The 20059-nt window shown below is 47.7% G+C and overlaps 1 protein-coding gene across 5 annotated transcripts in view; it reads left to right on the forward strand.

Moving 5' to 3' along the window:
* The window catches only part of PIK3R5 (phosphoinositide-3-kinase regulatory subunit 5), a 66537-nt gene that overhangs the window by 31559 nt on the left and 14919 nt on the right, over positions 1-20059 (forward strand). For 4 of the 5 annotated variants that reach the window (XM_077892662.1, XM_077892666.1, XM_077892665.1 and 1 more), the window contains exons 2-5: positions 10434-10549; positions 12285-12385; positions 15397-15465; positions 16218-16356. In XM_077892662.1, coding sequence (XP_077748788.1) covers positions 10447-10549; positions 12285-12385; positions 15397-15465; positions 16218-16356 — 412 coding nt within the window. In that variant the 5' untranslated portion in view covers positions 10434-10446. Of the gene's footprint in view, positions 1-1540; positions 1708-10433; positions 10550-12284; positions 12386-15396; positions 15466-16217; positions 16357-20059 lie in introns of those variants that run through there. The other variant, XM_077892663.1, reaches the window with a different exon arrangement.

Here is a 20059-nt window from a genome sequence, read left to right on the forward strand (position 1 = left end):
GAAAGAGCCTAGAACAGTGCCCTGGCACAGAGTAAGCCCTCAATTAGCACTAGCTGCTGTTACTATAATTACCATATGCAAAGGCAGCATCGTGCGCATCCTGTTTTCGTCTCTGCATTCTTCCAAATGATTACCTGGGTTCAAACGACTCGGACCACCCTGCCTATGCCCTTGCTCATGGTGCAACCTCGGGAAAGTCATGTAGCCACTAGGACGTTCCTCATCCTTCTCTGTTCAGAGTTTTACGAGGTTGCTCGAGTGAGCGAAGGCTTTATCTGTGTTTCCTTGGCGGTTCTCCCTTTGCGTGCATGTCTGCTTCACCCTGCCCCCTTCCTGCTCCGTGCACCCCCTCTAACCATCACTGCTGTTTATTACCTTTCCTCACTGTCACTCCTCGGTGGCCCTGGCAGCCTTCTAATGTCCCATAGCCACTGCCACTGTCGTAGATGCATCTGTTTGCTAGATGTCCCTCCAGAAATCTTACACCTCGAAGAGTAAGCTAGGATGGAGGACATGAGATATCCTCCCCCATAGAGAATGAATTCTCACCGCCAGTGAGAACCCGGGCAGCTTGTGTGTGAGATGTCTTCCCCAGAAGCTTCACGTAATAACACAGAGGCGCAGCCACATGCTCAACGCGCGGAGTGTCTGGAAAGCGGTAGGGATGACTTCCTGTGAACGTGCACAGGGAGGAACCGGGGGGCTTTGAGAGGCGGCCCGATTCCAGATTGCTTCCAGCTCAGGTCATAGATGCTGTGAGTGCAGGGACTGGGCCAGAAGAATGGGTGACTGTCCCTGATCTGCAAGAAATGTGGATAAACTACGATTATGTCATCGGGGAGGATGGTCATTAAACTAGGCTGTCAGTGAAAGTGCCCAGCATGATATCTGACAGAGACCAGCTACTCCCCTGTAGGCGGCCTGTCTGCCTGCCCGCCCTCCTGCCCTCCATCCAGTTGTCTAGGCTCAGACTTAGAACTGGGGCAACTGGGTGGCTCAGGGGTTGAGCACCTGCCTTCGGCTCAGGTTGTGATCCTGGGGTCCTGGGATCGAGTCCCGTACCGGGCTCCCCGCAGGGAGCCTGCTTCTCCCTCTGCCTGTGTCTCTGCCTCTCTCTCGGTGTCTCCCATGAATAAATTTTTAAAAATTACAGAGAATTGACATTCCTATGTGCTACTGCAGAGATGTCAGTCAGTTATTTCTTTATTCCTTTTTCAAAGTTGTGGTGGAGTACACATGACGTAAAATCTGCCATCCTAGTGGTGCATAAGTGTGCACTTCAGTAGTGTGAAGCACAGTCACAATGTTGCGCAAAACTAGAACTCCACACCCAGTGTTCATCCCCCAGCCCCACAACCACCATCCATCTCCTTGTCCCTGTGAATTTCCCTCCTCTGGGTACCTCGAGTACGTGCAGGATCTTTCTTTTTGCCGCTGCCTTATTTCACGCAGCACAGTGATCACAAGGTTCATCCGTGTCGGAGCATGTGACAGGATTTCCTTAATTTTTAAGGCCGATAAAGACCCCATCTGTGTACATACTGCATCATGTGTATCCCTTCGCCTGCCCATGGACATGGGTTTCCTCCTGCCTTTTGGCCGTTGTGAAGATGATGCCATGAATGTGGACGTACAAGACCTATTCAAGTCCCTGCTTTCAGTTCTTCTGGATATATAGACTCAGAAGTGGAATTGCTGGATCATTTGGTAATTCTATTTTTAATTTTTGGGGAAATCACCAGCACCATTTCACATCCCCAGCAACAGGGCACAAGGGTTCCCATTTCTCTCATCCTTACTAACACTTCTTTTTTGTTTTGTTTTGTTTATGACAGCCGCCTTAATGGGTGTGAAGTGGTATCTCATTGTGTTTGTTTTTTTTTTTAAAGATGTTTTTATTTATTTGAGAGAGGAAGAGGGAGAGCATGCACAAATGGGGGGCGGGGAGGCGCAGAGGGAGATGGAGAAGCAGACACCCCCCTAGTAGCCCCCCTGCACACTGAGCAGGGAGCCTGACAGACATGGGACTCAATCCCAGGACCCTGAGATCGTGACCTGAGCCAAAGGCAGATGCTTAACCAACTGAGCCACCCAGGCGCCCCTCTCATTGTGTTTTTGATTTGCATTTCCCTGTTGATTAGTGATGTTGAGCATCTTCTCACGTGCTCTTGGCCATCTATAGGTCTTCTTTGGAGCAATGTTTATTCAAATCTTTTGTCCATTTTTCAAATTGTTTGCTGTTCTTGAGTCATAGGAGTTCATTATATATTCTGGATATTGACTCCTTATCAGGTATATGATTGGCAAATATTTTCTACCACTCTCTAGGTTACCTTTTTACTCTATTGATTGTGATGTGCAGAATTTTAGATTTTGATGTAAGTCCACCTTATCTGTTTTTATTGTGTTGCCTGTGCTTCTGGTGTCATAGCCAAGAAGTCACTGACAAATCTGGTGTGAGGAAGTCTTTCTCTTATGTTTTCTTCTGAGAATTTTATCATTGAAGCTCTTTACATTGAGGCTCTGATCCATTTTGAATCAATTCTTTGATATTGAATATTCCTATCTCATAAGAGGATATGTATTTCCATTTATTTGCCTTTGTTTGTGTCCCTCAAAAGTTTTATTTCATTAAAATGTTGCATGTAGTTTTTAAAGATTTTATTTATTTGTTCATGAGAGACACACAGAGAGAGGCAGAGACACAGGCAGAGGGAGAAGCAGACTCCTTGAGGGGAGCCTGATGTGGGACTCGGTCCCAGGACCCCAGGATCACGACCTGAGCCCAAGGCAGACACTCTACCACTGAGCCACCCAGGTGTCCCAAAATCTGGCATATTTTTAAAGTCTATTTTTCTCTTATTATTTTTTTCTTGCTATTATGGGAGAGGTCTTTTTTTCCAATGCAATTTCTGTTTTTTATTCATATAAACTGAACAATATTAATTTCTATCTTGTACCAAATTTCTGTCTTTGTACCACACCACCGTACCTTCGTGGTACCCATATTTTTTGTTGATTATTTTGGGTTGCTATAAATATTTTGAAGGTGAAAAAATATGAATTACGTGAACTCTTTAATTGGCAAAGGTAGAATTCATTGAGAGCCTCAATGAATGAAATGACATGACATGCAAAGTCACATAAAGAGACATAAACTATCTTACACACTCATCCTGAAGTTACTTGAAATGCTCCAGCTGAGCAAGAAATGAATCAAAATAAAGAATTCATAACCACGGGTGACATAGTATAAAAATAAGGAAACAAACAAAAAAATAAACAGCAAGCAACGAAGTAAATCAAACTTAAAGCTGCTGCCGCCCCAACACTGCCATTTTCATAGTTATTACATTTTCTGTGAACATCAACAAGAATTATTTAAAGAATTGTGATATAGTATAAAAATATCTAATACAAACCCAATCTAGATCTGTATTTTAAAAGAAAATGTAATTTTACAACATTTAGATGAAGAGTGGGACTTAAAATTATAGGCTCAGAAAGAATTTTTTTAATTATGTAGAAATCCTTGCTAAAAAAATTTTAAGTCTTGGGACTCCTGGGTGGCTCAGCAGTTGAGCATCTGCCTTCGGCTCAGGACGTGACCCCAGGGTCTTGGGATCAAGTCCTGCATCGGGCTCCCCAGAGGCTCTCCCTCTGCCTGTGTCTCTGCCTCTCTCTCTGGGTTTCTTGTGAATAAATAAATACAATCTTTAAAACAAAATTTAAATTTGCATTAAAATGAATGATAGTGTCAGAAAGCCTAAATTCACAATGTTGACACATGAAGGAGTTGAAAAACTGATAACTCCAGAAGAAAAGTAGAAAAAGAATCCAGAAATAAACTTAAGGGGAGGAGCCGATGTCTCACTGATGGGCAGCAGGGATTGGTGTCCACCTAGGCAAGAGGGTGCCATGACTCCCCTGGGTTCTAGGCTCAGATCTAGCAATAAACTTACCACTTTCCAATGTGAGCAAGGCTTCACCGCCCAGAGCCTCCATGGAATGGGAAGTTTGCACTAGCTGGTCTCCAGAATGCTTTCCTTCTCATCTAGTCTAGTATGTGTGTGTCTTTGAGAAAAATAGAAAACATTACTTTTCAAGCCTGACTGTGTCAGAATCACCCAGGGAGGGTTTTATTTCTTGGCCCAGGCTCAAAGCTCTCTGGAATTTGGCCATGGAATTGTTTGTGTGAGGAAGGCACGCTGATAGCTAATAGATAGCATTTACTGAATGCTTATTATGTGCCAAGCACTTTTAAGAAACATTTTCCATTAATTTATATTCTGGTGTCTCTTCAGCTCGTGTAAGTTTTTCTCCTTTTGCTAAGCATTTTCCATGAACTCATTGTATTCAGCCTTGAGCTCTAGTAGACCTCCAGAACACACCTGCTGTGCCCTGTCCTTTTAGGTGATAGACACAAATGCAAACCAGGCACCTACTTTTTATGGTCATATTTTCCCATAGGTGTCATCAACATATTCCAAAATACCCTCACTACTGGCTTCTAGATTGCCATCAAAATGAAAACACAGTTTAGCTATTTTCACATGGAGCCCTCAGAGACCCTCCAAGAGCCCCAGAGATTCTCCACCCCAGTTGAGAACCATTGGATTGGGGGGGAGGCAGCTAACCCTGCATGGGCCCACCCACCAGTAACTAGGAACTCTGACCATCCATGACATGGGGACTTGAAACATGGTCATGAAGGACAGCAAAGCATTGAACAACCAACTGGAAGGCTATTCAAAGGCTATGCAGGGCTCTCCAAAGGGTCTTAGAACCATGTAGACCATCCACCCAGCTTCCCTTAACGTTAACAACTCACGTGACTTGGTGCAGTTACCAAAACCAGGATGTGATCGTTGGTACAATACTCCTCACTACACTGTGCACCTTCCTTGGATTTTAGCCATCTTTCCCTGACCCCCACAACCCCCCAATGTCTTCTTTTAGTTCCAGAATCCCATCCAGGATCCCACATTGTATCTAGTTTTTATGTCTCCTCAGTTTCCTCCTATCTGTGGCAGTTCCTCAGTCTTTCTTTATCTTTTATGACCTTGACGTTCATTCTGGTGAGAACTGGCCAGTTATGTTACAGAATATTTTCTCATGGTTCGATTGTGGTTGTACTCTCTTGGTAAGAATCCTGCAGAAGTGCATCATAGCAAGGGATACATGATCCTGACATCTTATTATTGGTAATATTGGCTCTGATCATAAGGTTAGGGTGGTGCTGGGTTTCTCCACTGTGCAGTTATTATTTTTCCCTTGTAATCAATTAATCTCTTGGAAGAAACACTCAATGATTGCGAATATCCTGTCTCCTCTCAGATTCTCATCCACAGATTTTAACATCCATCCTGAGGACAGCTATTACTGAGGTATTTTGGCCTCATGGTGATTTTGTATTTTTCTCATTCTATCCACCTTTATTAACTGCTGTTCTTTCATAAAGAAGATCTGTTCCTTCTCCTCCGTTTGTTTTTTCCTTCCATTTATAACATTAGTATAAACTCATGGGTATTTATTTCATCCTACAAATTATAATCCAACACTTTCATGATTTATTTTGTTATTAAAATTGTCCTGGCTTTGGCCATCGGGAGCTCCTTCAAGCTGGCTCCCATATCCTTCTGACACCCTTGTCCCTTTTTAAGGAATGACTTATTTTCTGGCACTATAAGATGTTCCAGGCTCATCTTATATATTTCCAGCCCCGGTCCTGGAATCAACCATTTCTGTGAGGAGCCCTGGTTCCTGTGAGTGGAGAATGGTCCTTAGAAATGAAGACCTGGCACTAGGTGTGCTCATTGCTACTGGGATGTCATTTCCTGGCTCTCCAGCCTAGCTAGAAAAAAATATATATGCATTTTAATGCAAGCATACACACAACTTTTTCAGTTTTGTGTGTATCTCTATGTAAATACATTAAAAACCACGAGTTCATGCTGATTTCTCCAATGCCAGTCCAACAAGGCGGTTCATTCTAGATTTCCCCCATTCCTTATTTATAATGTCTTTCTCCAACAGTGAGAAGCTGGCTCTCATTATCTGTGATATATTTACTTATTTGCTTAGTTGTAGCAAGCACACAAGTCTCTGGACCCTATGACAAACAGATTTAATAATTAGAAAATAGTGTTTGCATATAGTTCTTTTTGTCTTTAGCCTTACGTTATCCAGTCAAAATACTATTTTCCAAAGTTCCTCTGCTTAATTCTTTCACTTCCCATCCCTTTAAATATGGTTATGTGACTCATTGGGTGAATTTGTTTGTATTTTTGTCACACACACAACACACCCCCCGCACCTTAAATCCTAGTTGATTTAAGTTATGGTGTGACTTGAGTTACATACTTGGGGTATGTAAAATCTTGCTATGGTTCTGAGTGTCAAAGGGATACATAAAATTAGCCCCAAAGGAGCGTTGCCCGTCCTCATCACCCCCATCTCATTCCCCTCTCCTTCTCACCCCTTTTTTACCTCAGTATCTTTGGTTTCAGGTGTATCTTTCCTGCTTTGATGGTGAGAAATTTTAAAATTAGGTCGTAGTAGAGGTTCTGCCTTGGAACAGTCTTATGGAGGAGAGTGGGCCAGGGACGGGAAGTCAAACCACAGGGGATGGTAGGAAGGGGCAGAGGGAGGAGTGACGCAGGGCCAAAGCTGGTGGTGATGAGGGTCAGCCTCTCTTTTTCCCACCTGTGGAGCTGAGGCTTCAAAGCATGGGCCTAGAACATTCCAGAACATCAGGGAAGCTGTGCGGGCGCCTGCCAGAGTCTGGAGGTACATGCTTCTCCTCCTGTGACATGTAGGCCATAGGCCCATTACCTCTGCCATTCCACAAGGTTTGAGAAATCCCCGAGTAAAGAAGCCCCCAGTCCCTGTCCCCCTGTGGGGGCTGCCCCAAGGAAGCTGGATCCAGGCTGACCTTTGACTAGTTCTGTACCTTTGGGAAGATGACCTTGTTTTGCATCATGGGCTCAGGTCAGCATGTGAAGAGGAGGTCTCCCTTTGTGCCCTCTGGGGTCACCGCCCCCCTCAACTGCAGTTCTCCCTGCTGTGCTCAGGGTCCCCAGTAAGGACTCACCCTTACTGGCTCAGGAAGAGGAACTTGGAGGTGGCGGCAAAGCCCAGCTGTCCAATATTTCAACACGACCCCACCATGGGGGAGGGGCATTCCCATTCCGGGCAGCAGCTGGAATTTCACAACAGATGCTCCTCTCAGCAAGGTGGCCCCGGGCAGCCAGGCCTCGCCTGCCAAGTCTTTCTAAAATCATCTTTGGGGAGGGAGGGAGTGACACCTTCTTCCCCCTTCATCTCCACCCCAAAGCCACTGGGGGTTCTGCTGACAAGTCACAAGAAATGGCTGACGACTGACTCATCCCACAGAAATGCCAGAGGTCCAGGTGGTGAACTATGGTGTGCAGGGCTAACCCCAGGGCAGGTTAGCTGAGGATCTGGACTGGGCTCTCACCTCCCTTTGGTTCCCAAGGCCCAGTGCCTTGGGCAGGTCCTGCTTGGGGCCAACTCAGATGGTGTCAGGATGCCAGGGGGGCTGGCACAGCGGGAGCCTTGCCCAGTGCCCAGTGCCTCTGGCCCATCCATGGAGAAGGCCCTGATGGTCTTCTATGAATAGCCAGGGACACTGAGGCCAAGAGATGGGAGGCTCAGAGGCAGTGTTGGCGTGTTGGCTGAAATGTTCATTTGCATCTTGTGTTTACAGTGGGACGCAATAAGGCGGGTGACTCATTCCTGCCCTGTGACACAACCCAGTTGTCCCTTGCAGCAGGGGCTGGGTGGAGGAGACTTTCAACCCAGTTGGTGTGGCTCAGCCCTTGCCCAGGCTAGAGACTGCCCAGTTCAGCCACTAGAGTGCCTCTGTGGGTCCTGATCCCCTCTCTGGAGGGCAGGCAGCTGGTGTAGACAGGCATGGTGGGCTCAAGGTCGTAGCAACTGGGAAGGTAGGTCTCTTGAAGCAAGATCATGTTACAGTTTATTGAGTCTGCGGTCTTAGGGGTGAAAACACCAACTGGTGGTGTTGTCCTGGTAACTGGCATCTGACTGTGTCTGGTTAAGACCAGACTCCCTGGGTGTGGTCCTGGCTTTGCCACTTCTTCGCTATGTGACCTCAGGTGGAGGGGAACTCCTCTCTGCCACAGATTACCCTGGGCAATCCAGTTTCTCCCAGAGGTGACCCATCCATCAGCCTCTTACTGCTGATGATCCCTCACCCCGCTAGGATGACCCCTCCAGGGTCAAGTGTCAACCAAACAGCTGTAGTCCGGCTTATGTGGCTAATTCCCACTCCTCCCTTTCCGCACAAGGAGTTCATATGTCCTCCCCCGGCACTGGGCCTGCATGCTGTTGCCCACTCTGCTCTTGCTCTCAATCCTACCATGGCTCCCGGTTAGCACAGGAGCAAGTGTGCTGGCTGTGGAGAGTATTGTGACCCCAAAATGGCAGCATCCCCCAGCTGGCAGGCATCAGGTCTGAATAGGGGACTCTCTTAAAGCACCCCCCCCCCCTTGGCTTTGGGAGAGAAGGGAGAGCCCTCTGGAATGCTTGACAAGCTCTCATGTCTTCCCCAGTCTTCTCATCTCGGTGGAGGTGGGTGAGCAGCTGGCTGAATGGGGATGGACACCTGCCAGCGAGGCCCCCACCCCTGCCAGCTCACCATGACTCTTAGAACATTAGCAGGTGGATCCTTGAGCACCTTCTGCCCTCAGAGTTGGGCCTTGGCTGCAATTTGGGAACACAGATGTTGTCCTGCTTGATACCGTTGTCTGGTTACAGCTGTGTGGGCTCTCCCAGCGGGATGCCCACCCCTGGGCTGCTCCTTACCATCTCGGGGTCTCAGCTGCCCCTTCTGGGAAATGAAGCACTTGAAGGGGTGAGGGGCTAACCTCTGAGCTCCCTCCAGGAACCCACGCTGGGGCTAACACGGAGAAATCAGCCTGCGGGGCAGAGGGGGCCCCTTGATGCCATCTGGACCAACCATCCATGCCCCAAATTCATCTTTTTGAAGGAGCCTGATCTCCTGGCTCTTCCAGCAGGTGGTTATAGCTCCGAGTCTGGATAGGCTAAGCTGGGGAGGGTCTCATTTGGGGGCTGCTGCCGAAGGCAGGCGGCCGAGGCCTTATCACGAGGGTCCATTCCCAGGATGCGTGTCCATGCTGCACACTGGCACGTCCAGGCAAGGCATGGGCCCAGAAGCCTCTGACACCAAGGAGCATGGCCCACAGGGGACATCACTGAAGCGGGGTGATGCTGAACAGCTTACAAAGGGCTCACAGTTCCTCCCAGGCTGGGGAAGTAGGAGGATTTGCCTACGTGGGGCGTCCGGGAGCCCAGGCTTCCAGTCATGCCGCTGGGGCAACGCTAGGATGTCCCAGTTTTGCATGTCGTTTGCATGGCTCAGCCCAGGGCTCCATGCTTCTGCTTCTGGTTTCCGGGCCTGTCCCCGGTTCCACGGAGCTGGACCGTTGCTTCCTTGGCATCCCTCCAGGACCTGGCGCGACGGGGCCAGTGGCAGGGCCTGCCCGGGGCGGGGGCGGACGCGGGAGCGGGCGAGTGTCCCCGAGGCCTGGAGCGGGCTGGCTTCCGCGCCTCGGGAGCACACGGGGCACACAGCCGCTCTGGCATTCTCCCCAACAGCCCTCTGGGGTCAGTACTGTGTTATCCCCATTTCCCAGAGGAGTAGACTGAGGCTCGGAAAAGAACACTTGCTGGAAGTCACACAACTCCCCACGATCGGAGTCACGCTCCGAGTCCGAGTCTGTCGCCGGCAGAAGCCAGGTTCATCCACGGTGCTGAACCATGTGTCCCGGGAGCCCCCACACGGAGCTAAGAAGCTGGGCTGGCCTGGTGGTGGCTCTCAGAGCGCGGCACCTCTCCTGGCTCCTCAGCTGGTGCCACAGCTTTTCCTAACGCCCCTTCCCCGCGGCCCTCCGGGTCCCTCCTTGGTAGGACAAGGGGGGAGCGGACCACACGAGGTCTTTGATGCCTAGGGACACTGCCAGCCCTCGAGGAAAAGGAAGATGGGTGGCAAGAGTGGAGGGGAGGGCAGAGTAGGAGCAGGTGCCCGAGGCCTGGGCACCCAAGCCGAGGGCGAGGTGGGGTGGGCATGGGGCTGTGTGAAGGCCTGGAGCACCCGGCCGACCTGGTGCAGCCTTCTCCCTGCCCATCCCTGGGCCTGGGGCTTCAGAAAAATCCTCCCTCTCCTGGTGATGCTGAGTTTTCCCACAGAGCCCTGCTGCCTGCTGCCGTCTGCCTACTGCCGGGCCCTCGCGGGGACCCCGTCACCTGGCAGCCTCCGCGACTACAGGGCTGACTGCGCCGGGGCCGTGTGCTCCGCGAGGCCAGCTGCTCCCCGAGCCCAGGGCTGTCCAGGCTGACCGGCGTCTGTCCCCTGCACCCCCCGCCTGCAGGCAATGACTCAGGATGCAGCCAGGGGCCACGACGTGCACGGAGGACCGCATCCAGCATGCCCTGGAGCGCTGCCTGCATGGGCTCAGCCTCAGCCGCTGCTCTACCTCCTGGTCCGGTAGGTCTGGGGGAGCGGGGAGCAGGGCTGGGGCACAGGGCACCCAACAATGCCCAGGGGCTGGCAGCTTTGGGTTCCATCCCCCGAGTACGTGACTGTGCAAGACCGCACCTGGGCAGGCCTCCCGCGGGCACAGCGCCTGCTGGCGGGTGGGCGGGCCCTCAGTGAGGTCCTTTGTCTCTTGTCCCCTGACTTCTTCCTCCTCCTCATGGCTGAGTCTCTCTCTCTTTGCCAGAAGCACAACTCCTCAGAGAAGGTATCGATCCTGCTTAGAAACCCCACAATGGCTGATTCCAGAAGAACAGCTAGGAACCCGTAGATAGCTCTCCCCAGAATTCTGTTTACCTGGTTTTTAGTTCCTTCCAGAGCCGCATCCCCTATTTTCCCCTGTAGGACAGCGGGGAATCTCAACCGAGCTTCAGGGAGCAGGAGGCTTCTGTGTGGTGGGTTCCCTGGGACTGAGAAACAGGCTCATCTGCAGGGCTGGGGCGATTGTCTCTCTGAAGACTGGTGCCTACTTGTAATAATTTCTCAGGCTTATAAGACGTTTCACATCCCATATCTCACTCGCCTCCCTAAGTAGCCCAGGAGATAGCTAGCCACAGCTCCTTGAACATACGTGGTGCCTTCCTACCGCAGGACCTTTGCACTTGCTGCCTGCATTTCTTCCCTCAGAAGGGGCACATAGCTGGCTCCTTCTCATGCAAGTCTCAGCCCACGTGTCCCCTCCTCCGAGAGGCTTTCCTTGCTTTTTGGGATTAAACAGATCTGGATTAAAACCATCTCTCACTGGCTGCTGCCATCTCATGCAAGTCATTTAACCTCTCAGGACCCTACCTGCCTTGTAAAGTCAAGAGTAGAGTAGTGACAGAGTAGTGACAGCAGGAGGCACTGGTTGGGAGACTCAGGGGAGTGTGTGTGAGCACCTAGCACCTTACTGGCACACAGTGGGTGGTCTGTCAATGGTAGTTTGCTTCCTGCCTGGGTTTTGACGGAGCCTTAGCATGTAGAATTGAGGGGGGGGGGCATTGGTATGTAAGAGAAGACAAAAATATCTGACTTTGGCCAGTTTTACAAAAACCTGTGTCCATACGAAACTCCTGGCCAGTTCACTTCCACCCCAAATGCTCTCACGTGCACTACTCACGTGTGTGCACACACACACACACACACACGCACGCACACACAGGCCTCCATGACCACCCCGCTAGTTTGTAAGGGCTTCCCCTTACTAGCTGCAGGGAAATGGAGACCAACAAAGTGAGAAAGTCTGGGAAAGTTCTAGAAGGACAAAGTACCCACTCTGGCTTCCAGAAGACAGACGGATGTGGCTTCCTCTTGCCTGGGCTCCCCGGCCAGGCAGTCCTGGAAGGTCCCACAGGCAGGCAGACACCTGGGCTTGCTTCCTGGGGCAGAGCTTGCTGTGGCTCCTATGCTTGTTCTCCAGCACTCTCTGCCCCTGCCCTCCTGCAGGCACCGTGCAGGTTCCGGCACCCCCTGTAGGAAGCCAGGGCAAGAGGCGGTTGTGGAAGACCCGTGGCCTCGAATGGGGATCGGGCCCGTCTCTATATGTCTTGAGCCCACTCTCTGCAGGAATCAGAAACTTGTCTTGATGAGGCATGACAGTGTTGACGGCTGATCTAGAGGGTTCTCAGACTCCTACCTTGGAAAAGAGGGACTCCCACCCCCCGCCCCAGACCTACACTGAACGCTCACCTGTCCTCTACCTTTCCAGCTGGCCTGTGTCTCAACTGCTGGAGCCTGCAGGAGCTGGTCAGCAGGGACCCGGGCCACTTCCTCATCCTCCTGGAGCAGATCCTGCAGAAAACCCGAGAGGTGAGGGCCAGCCAGGGCTTGAGGAGTCAACGGGAAAGGTCCCCGCGGAGCATCAGTTCTGGGGTGCCCTCCCCAGCGTGGAGCTTAGTAAAGGCACTGGGACCCCCCCCCCTTGAGTTTTCTGTACTAGTGGTGCTTGTGGATTGAAGGTTTCTAGGGAGGGCTTGTGGTCCTTTCAATAACAAGACAAGGATTCGTGAGATTCCTGAGCTAGGGTTCTGAGTTTAAGCTGCCTTTAAAAAATTTTTTTTAAATTTTTTTAGAGAGAGTGCAAACACAAGCAGGGGGAGGGATGGAGAGAGAGAGAGAGAGAGAGAGAGAGAGAGAGAGAGAATCTTAAGCAGGTTCCACACCCAGCACAGAGCCCGATGCCAGGCTCCATCTCATGACCCTGAGATCATGACCTGAGCCAAAATCAAGAGTCAGATGCTCAACAAAGTGAGCCACCCTGATGCCCCATTTAAGCTATTTCTTGAGACAGACATGGCTTGTAAGTCTAGGTATTGATTAGAGAGGAGGGAGGAAGCTCTCTCCCATATTCCTTTTCTTAAAAAGACCCATAAAAATCGACACAGAAGAGAAAATGGATTAGAAAGGTAAACTGAGACCCTGTCTAATGGCAGGTCCATAAGAAATAGACTTTTATGACCTTCTAAGAAGAAGGGTGTGTCTAAGGCTCAGCTGGGCTGGGATTCCAGAACACCTGTGAGTCCCTAAAGAGGATGCTGGGTCTTTTATAAAGAATTCTCTTCTTAAGTGGTTATTTTTTTCCTTTTAAAAAAATACATGATGAGTTGGAAAACATGTGACTTTCTCAGCTGTCCCTGGAAAGTCTTGGTTTATCAAGATGCTCACCACCGTTTACTGGATACTGTTATAACCCGATCACAAGCAGACCAACTCAGAAGAGCTAAACTGCCTCTGGAGTGTTTAACTCAAATGCAAATATCAACTACTGCGTAACAATAGGGGAGGGTTTGTAGAAGAGACCTGAGCAGCAGGTGTATCAGACACATGATCTGTTCAGGGTAAAGAGGAGAATTCTCCATTTGAGCCTGCAGAGCACAGCACAGATGGTGGGGATTTCTCTGTATCTTCAGCCCCCATGAATTCCAGGATGGGCTGAGACGTGTAGCATATTGGCCAAAGAATTCTGAAAAAAACGTGTGTATCTAGTGTGGTGGGTGTGTCAAAGAGATGATGCATCAGGGAACAAATAGAATTTGTAAGCCAATATGGAAAAAATGTTGCCTCGGTTACAATAAAACAAATGCAAATCAAAACCATAATGAGACAGTTTTTGCCTAGCAAATTTGCATAAATAAATAAATAAATAAATAAATAAATAAATAAATAACAAGAAATGCAGGGAAGGGTAGAGTGAAACCAGTGCTTTCATATTTGTGGCATTTTGAAATTGGCACAGTCCTTCTGGAAAGCAACTTGGCATTTGCTTTAAAGATTAGAAATGTGTTTATACTCATTGAACTATTGATCCCACTTCTTGAACTCTAAACAAGATAAAGAATCCCAGTTGTAGAAAAAAGCAACACGTACAAAGTGATGTGCATTGCAAAAGCATCTAAAACAGCAAGAAGATAATCTCAAATGTCCAAAATGAAGCTAATAAATTATGGCAACCTATCAGAAGAAATATTATGCAGGTAATAAAAAGATGGGTATTATCCAAAGGTATGAACAAATTTAAATATGCAAAAAATTGCATCAGTAAGATTTATTACATGGTTTAGTGAAAATTGACTAAACATTTGGAAAAATTCAGAGTAAGTTTCCTAGTGCATACCATACAGCAGATAGAATTCTAAGTGTAGGGCAGCCCTGGTGGCACAGCGGTTTGGCGCTGCCTGCAGCCTGGGGTGTGGTCCTGGAGACCTGGGATCGAGTCCCATGTCGGGCTCCCTGCATGGAGCCTGCTTCTCCCTCTCCCTCTGCCTGTGTCTCTGCCTCTCTCTCTGTGTGTCTATGAATAAATAAATAAAATCTTAAAAAAAAGAATTCTAAGTGTATTAAAGATCTACATTTAAGAAAACGAAGCTTCAGAGAAAAGAAGAAAAGAGATGTAGGAATATTTACAGGATGCTTGCTTGCCAAAGCAAAAATCCATGAAGGAAAAAAACGAACACTTCTAATATTGGGACATCAAGGGAAAAATCTATAAAATTAAAAAACACATAACAGGGATGCCTGGGTGGCTCAATCAGTTAAGCATCTGCCTTCGGTTAGGTCATGATCCCGGGGTCCTGGGATCGAGCCTTGCATCAGGGTCCCTGCTCAGCAAGGAGCCTGCTTCTTCCTCTCCCCACTGCTCGCATGTTCGCTCTCTCTCTTTCAAATAAATAAACAAAATCTTAAAAAAAAAAAAAAAAGGGGGATTCCTGGGTGGCGCAGTGGTTTAGCGCCTGCCTTTGGCCCAGGGCGCGATCCTAGAGACCCGGGATCGAATCCCACATCGGGCTCCCGGTGGGAGCCTGCTTCTCCCTCTGCCTATGTCTCTGCCTCTCTCTCTATCTCTGTGTGACTATCATAAATAAATAAAAAAATTTAAAAGTCATTTTAAAAAAAAAAACAAATTTGAAAAAATATTTACAACACAAATAAAAAGGAAATGCATAGCCAGGAACAGGGGAAACGTGTGTTTTTAGAGGTGATATAGCAAACAGAAATTCATTTATAGTATTATAGGTAAAAAAAAACAAACAAAAAAAAACAGTAGGAGTAAAAATACACATACTACAATCAAGTTTCCCAGAGGAAAATACATAGAGAAAAATGGTGTTAGGAGAAGCATTGCGATATTAGCTGCGGTTGCATTTAGAGGGGGGATATTGTGATGCTTTTTTTTTTTTAACTTGCATTTCCCAAATTTTTGCCTTGTGGTTATATTGCCTTTCATGTAAGAAAGAAAGAAAAGAAAGTACAGAACAAGAGAGCACTGCTCTATTCTGCACCTGTGCTGAGCCTCACACTCTTCTCTCCTGTCCCATCCACAGGTCCAAGAGAAGGGCACTTATGACCTTCTGGCCCCCCTAGCCCTGCTCTTCTACTCCACTGTCCTCTGCGTAAGTTCCAGGGTGGGCCAGCTGGGGGAATTGGGAAGGGACAGGGAGGGGTGGCCTCACACCTCCAGAGACAACACGGAGGGAAGCTGTCAAGCCGGGACCCTGAAACAGGTATCAGCCCTCTGATGGCTTCAGAGCAGCCACTCTGAGAGGCCTCTAGAACCCCATCGTGCCTGGTGTATCCAGGCTCCTGTGGAAGGTCTGCTGTCCACAGCCCATGCACGAGCCATGACACAGATCCTGCTGAGAGATTTGAGGTCCACCTCATTCTATACCCTAATAGTTCACCCAGTGTGAGCAGCACTAGACCAGCGGCATCAAAGGACCATGGGTGCCAATCCACTTTGAAGCACAGATCTTTGCCTCAAGCAAGGATAGTAAATACAGGTTGTGTAGGCATTGAAGACCACTCCCCCAAATGAGTGGCAGCAATGGCACCATGTAGTATGACCTCCAGGGTGGCAGCTTTTCAGAGAGGTGCTTTCATGTATTGGGTATTGTGTGTGGTGAAATCATGGCCCTGCAGTAGAGGTGCCCCTGGGTGCCATCTTGCCCATCTATAACTCACTCCCTAGGGATAACTTCTGGTTCTTTCTGGTCTCATTCTGAGACATACTGCTGCCGGGAGGAGTGTACCTTGTGTGGAATATTCCAGAAAGGAGCAGGGTCTGTTCTGGAATACCAGTGAGCTCTCTCTCACCTATGAGGTCTCATACCCACACCTCTCTGCTTGCTGCTCCCTTTCCATCCAGACGCCACACTTCCCACCAGATTCAGATCTCCTTCTGAAAGCAGCCAGAACCTACCACCGATTCCTGACCTGGCCTGTTCCCTACTGCAGCATCTGCCAGGAGCTGCTCACCTTCATTGATGCTGAACTCAAGGCCCCAGGTAAGTGTCGGGGTGGCAGGTGCATGGGCTCTTCATTGTGCACACAGCATCAAATGGCTGAGAGGCGTGAACATAAGACACAACTCAAGGAGGAATTCCTAGGGGAAGCTGAGCAGGGTTCAAGGCAAGGAGACCCCACTACATGGTCTGTGCCTGTACTCTGGTTTGCCAAAAGGTCTCTGAGACTGCCCAGGTCAGAGAGAGAAGCCCCCACAATAGTGACAAAAGGCCTCTCTGGGTTCTTTTTGCCTTAGGATCAAATAGGAAAATGCATGTGTGGATAGCTTCAGTCCTGGCCAGAGAAGTAGCTGGCACTAGGAATGGACAGGTTGATGGGTGCCATAGTAGATGGGTGCCATGGTAGGTGTGGACAAGCACCTGGTGCTAAGTTTTCACAAGTGAGGGGTCTGCAAAGTAGGAATTCTTGAAAAACTGCTGGTGTTCTAATAGACATGAAAATGAAGTCCTAGGAAACTGTTTTAGGGCAAGAGAAAAATCTAAGAAGGTAAGATTTACTGTGTGCAAGGTGGTCTGCTAAACTAATTCATCAGTGTCAGTAGCTCAAAGGAATAATGTCAGGCAAACATCCTGATAGATGCCCCTAAAACATTTGATAGAATTCAACATTAATTCCTAATATTACAATATTTGGAAACTATTATTAACACATGGAAGTGTTCTTAAGGAAGTAACAGCCCACAGTAAAATGCTACAAGTGTTTCCATTTACATCAATGCCCTTCCTCTTTGTGCTTATAGGTATTTGCCTATAAAAAGGCAAAAATAAAGAATTTTTCTTCTTCCAGAGAAGATAACATTTTAATTATGCAGAAATCAAACAATTGCTTATCTGTCAAGACTAAGAGAATCACCCAAAGAACTGTCAGAACTGACAAACAGGTAGCTAATGGCATTAACCAGTAAGAGAATATAGTGAGGGAGAAAGAAACCCAATTTATAATAGCAACTAAAAATATAAAAGAAGAAAAAGAGATGTGAATTACCTACATACAGAAATAACTGAAGGATAAGTTACTTAAGAGACATGTTGTCAGATTGAATCAATATTGTAGTAACAGCAGGTGTTATAGAAATAAATGCAATTGTGATAAAAAAATACCAACAATATCTTTTAAAATTTATCAAAATAGATAAAGTCTATCTGAAAGAATAAATGCTCTCCAGTAGCATTTTCTTCTGTATTTATCATGTATTTATTGATGTATTCTTATAGCAGAAGAAGGGGTATTTCCCTTAGTAGGTCTTTGAAAGTTAACTATATAGTTAACTATAAAGTATAACTATAAGGCTATAGGTATTAAAATAGTGCACTGTTGGTATAAGAATAGATAAATTAATGGAACAACATAGAATGGCTAGAAATGGGCTAAATATATAAAGATCTGTTATATGATAAAGTGGCATCCTGAAACCAGTGATGAGTAAAATTTATCATTTGATAAATGGTATCAGGACAATTGACAGACCATTCAAACTGAGTTATAGTTTTGTCTTAAAAAAATTAAGAACCCTATCTCAAACAAATTTCAGATAGATTAAAGGTTGAAGTGTGGGAAATAAGACTATGAATGTAATAGAAGAAAAGTAGGTTACATGAACCACCTAGAGTGAAGAAGAGATACCAAACAGCCAGCTACTCCGCCCCCAGGCAAAAATTATAAAAGAAAAGGCTGACAGATTTGAGAGCATCAAATTTAAAGCTTTTATATAGCTATCCAATCATTAAAGATGTAGATACAGAGTTACGGAGGGCAAAAGACGTCCAGTAGTAACTTGCTGAGTCAAAAAGCAGGGCCCCCAAATACTATGTATATTTTAATCCCATTTTTGTTTTTTTTTTCTCTTTTAAGTGTATACATGCACCAAACCCTGCCTCATGCCCACAGCATTTAATTCTCATCATACACATTGAACCCACCCAGGACAGGAGAACCAGATCTCATTCCTCAACAATTCCTGGGCCTGAGAGCTCAGGACTGAAGCTCTGTGTGTAAATACCTTTGCAGGGTTTCTGAATTTCTTCCTAATTATCTGATTTGTCTGCCTAGCCAATCAGCTGAGCTGTCTCCCAGTCTATCAGCATATTTGTCTCCTCCCAGCCAATCAATTGATTTGTCTTCTCCCGACCAATCAGCTGACCTACCTGGCTGCCCAGCCAATCAGCTGTCTGTGGTTACAGAGGCACAGAGCAGGTACAGGGCAGGGTTGGCCACACCCCGAAGCCCGCCTGTTCCTGTTGAGACTTGAGTGGAAAAATCTAGAAATCCAGAAGATGAAGTGCTGGACAGGTAGAGGTGCTCAGGCACATGACGGATACAGTTTGCCAATCTAACTTGCAAGGCACCCCAAGTGACCCAGCCAGTTCAGGGTTCATCTCTTCCTTCCCCTTCCTTCCAGCTGCTCCCCCAAAACTCCACAGTTCCGTGTTGATTGCTTCTGGTCTTCTTGCTGGTGACCAGAGCTCCTTGAACCAGAAGGCTACACTTTTCTTCCCTTCTATAATGAAGACAGGATTCAAAATGCAAATATGTTGGCAGGGCCATATCTTGGATAATCCAAGATCTAAGTGACTTTTTTTTTTTTTTTTTTTTTTTTTTTACTTTGAAAAGGGTGCAAGAGATGTAGGGCTGGGGAGGGCTGTCCCCTGCACGCAGGGAGACGCTTCCCACCGCCCGGTAGAACCAGCCGGCTCTTCGCTGAATGCACATGATGCCTCAAGATATTTTGCAGGGGGCAGCTGAGCAGGGCCTCTGTCCTGGGCAGCCCAGCGAGCAGATGTGGCGTGGACGGTGAGAGCCAGGCAGAGCAGCAGTGGGAACTGGAGAGGGAATGAGGGTTCTTGGATGCAGAGCAGAGGACCCTGGGAAGCCCAGACCCTCAAAATGCTGAGCACCTTCCCCTTGACATTGCCCAGGGACTATGTGACAGCTCAGATGTCCTGGTGACGGAGGAGAAGGCAAACACTCATTTGGAGAGGGTGGTGTCGGCCAGGCTGCCTTGCCAGGGACTCCTCCTCTTCCAGAGAAAGCAGAACCGAAATAGGAAAGCCTGGACTCTTTCTCAGGCCAGAGAGTCATTTTCAAATGGTTAAAAAAAAAAAGAACAAAAACCCTAATATGGGATCCCTGGGTGGCTCAGCAGTTTAGCTCCTGCCTTCGGCCCTGGGCATGATCCTGGAGTCTCAGGATCGAGTTCCACGTCGGGCTCCCTGCATGGAGCCTGCTTCTCCCTCTGCCTGTGTCTCTGCCTCTCTCTCTCTCTCTGTGTCTCTCATGAATGAATAAATATAATCTTTAAAAAAAAAGAAGAAGAAAGCAAATTCCAGAATAAATCCATTTAAAATAACTATATTAAATATTTTTTTAAAAAACTAATATGTACAAACATGTGAGCCTTTGTCAGAGACACTGAGCCCATCAGGGACCCAGCAAGGTGGCAGAGCTGGTTTAAAGGCAGGTGTGAGAGCCCAATAGAAGTTTCTCAGGTAAGCCAGAGTAAAATTGCAAAATCAGATAGGAAATTAGTTAATATCAGAGAGGGGAATAACCCCATAACCTATGGGGCACACTTTTCTACCCCAAAAAATCCCTCCAGTCATCTCACATCCATGGGTTCACTCGCAGTTCATAGAGTCTGAGCGCTCATCAGTGACGACTAGAAAATGAAGCTAAATCACCCCCTTC

The sequence above is a fragment of the Canis aureus genome, chromosome 3 (genome assembly GCF_053574225.1).
Source record: "Canis aureus isolate CA01 chromosome 3, VMU_Caureus_v.1.0, whole genome shotgun sequence".
NCBI classification, from domain to species: domain Eukaryota; kingdom Metazoa; phylum Chordata; class Mammalia; order Carnivora; family Canidae; genus Canis; species Canis aureus.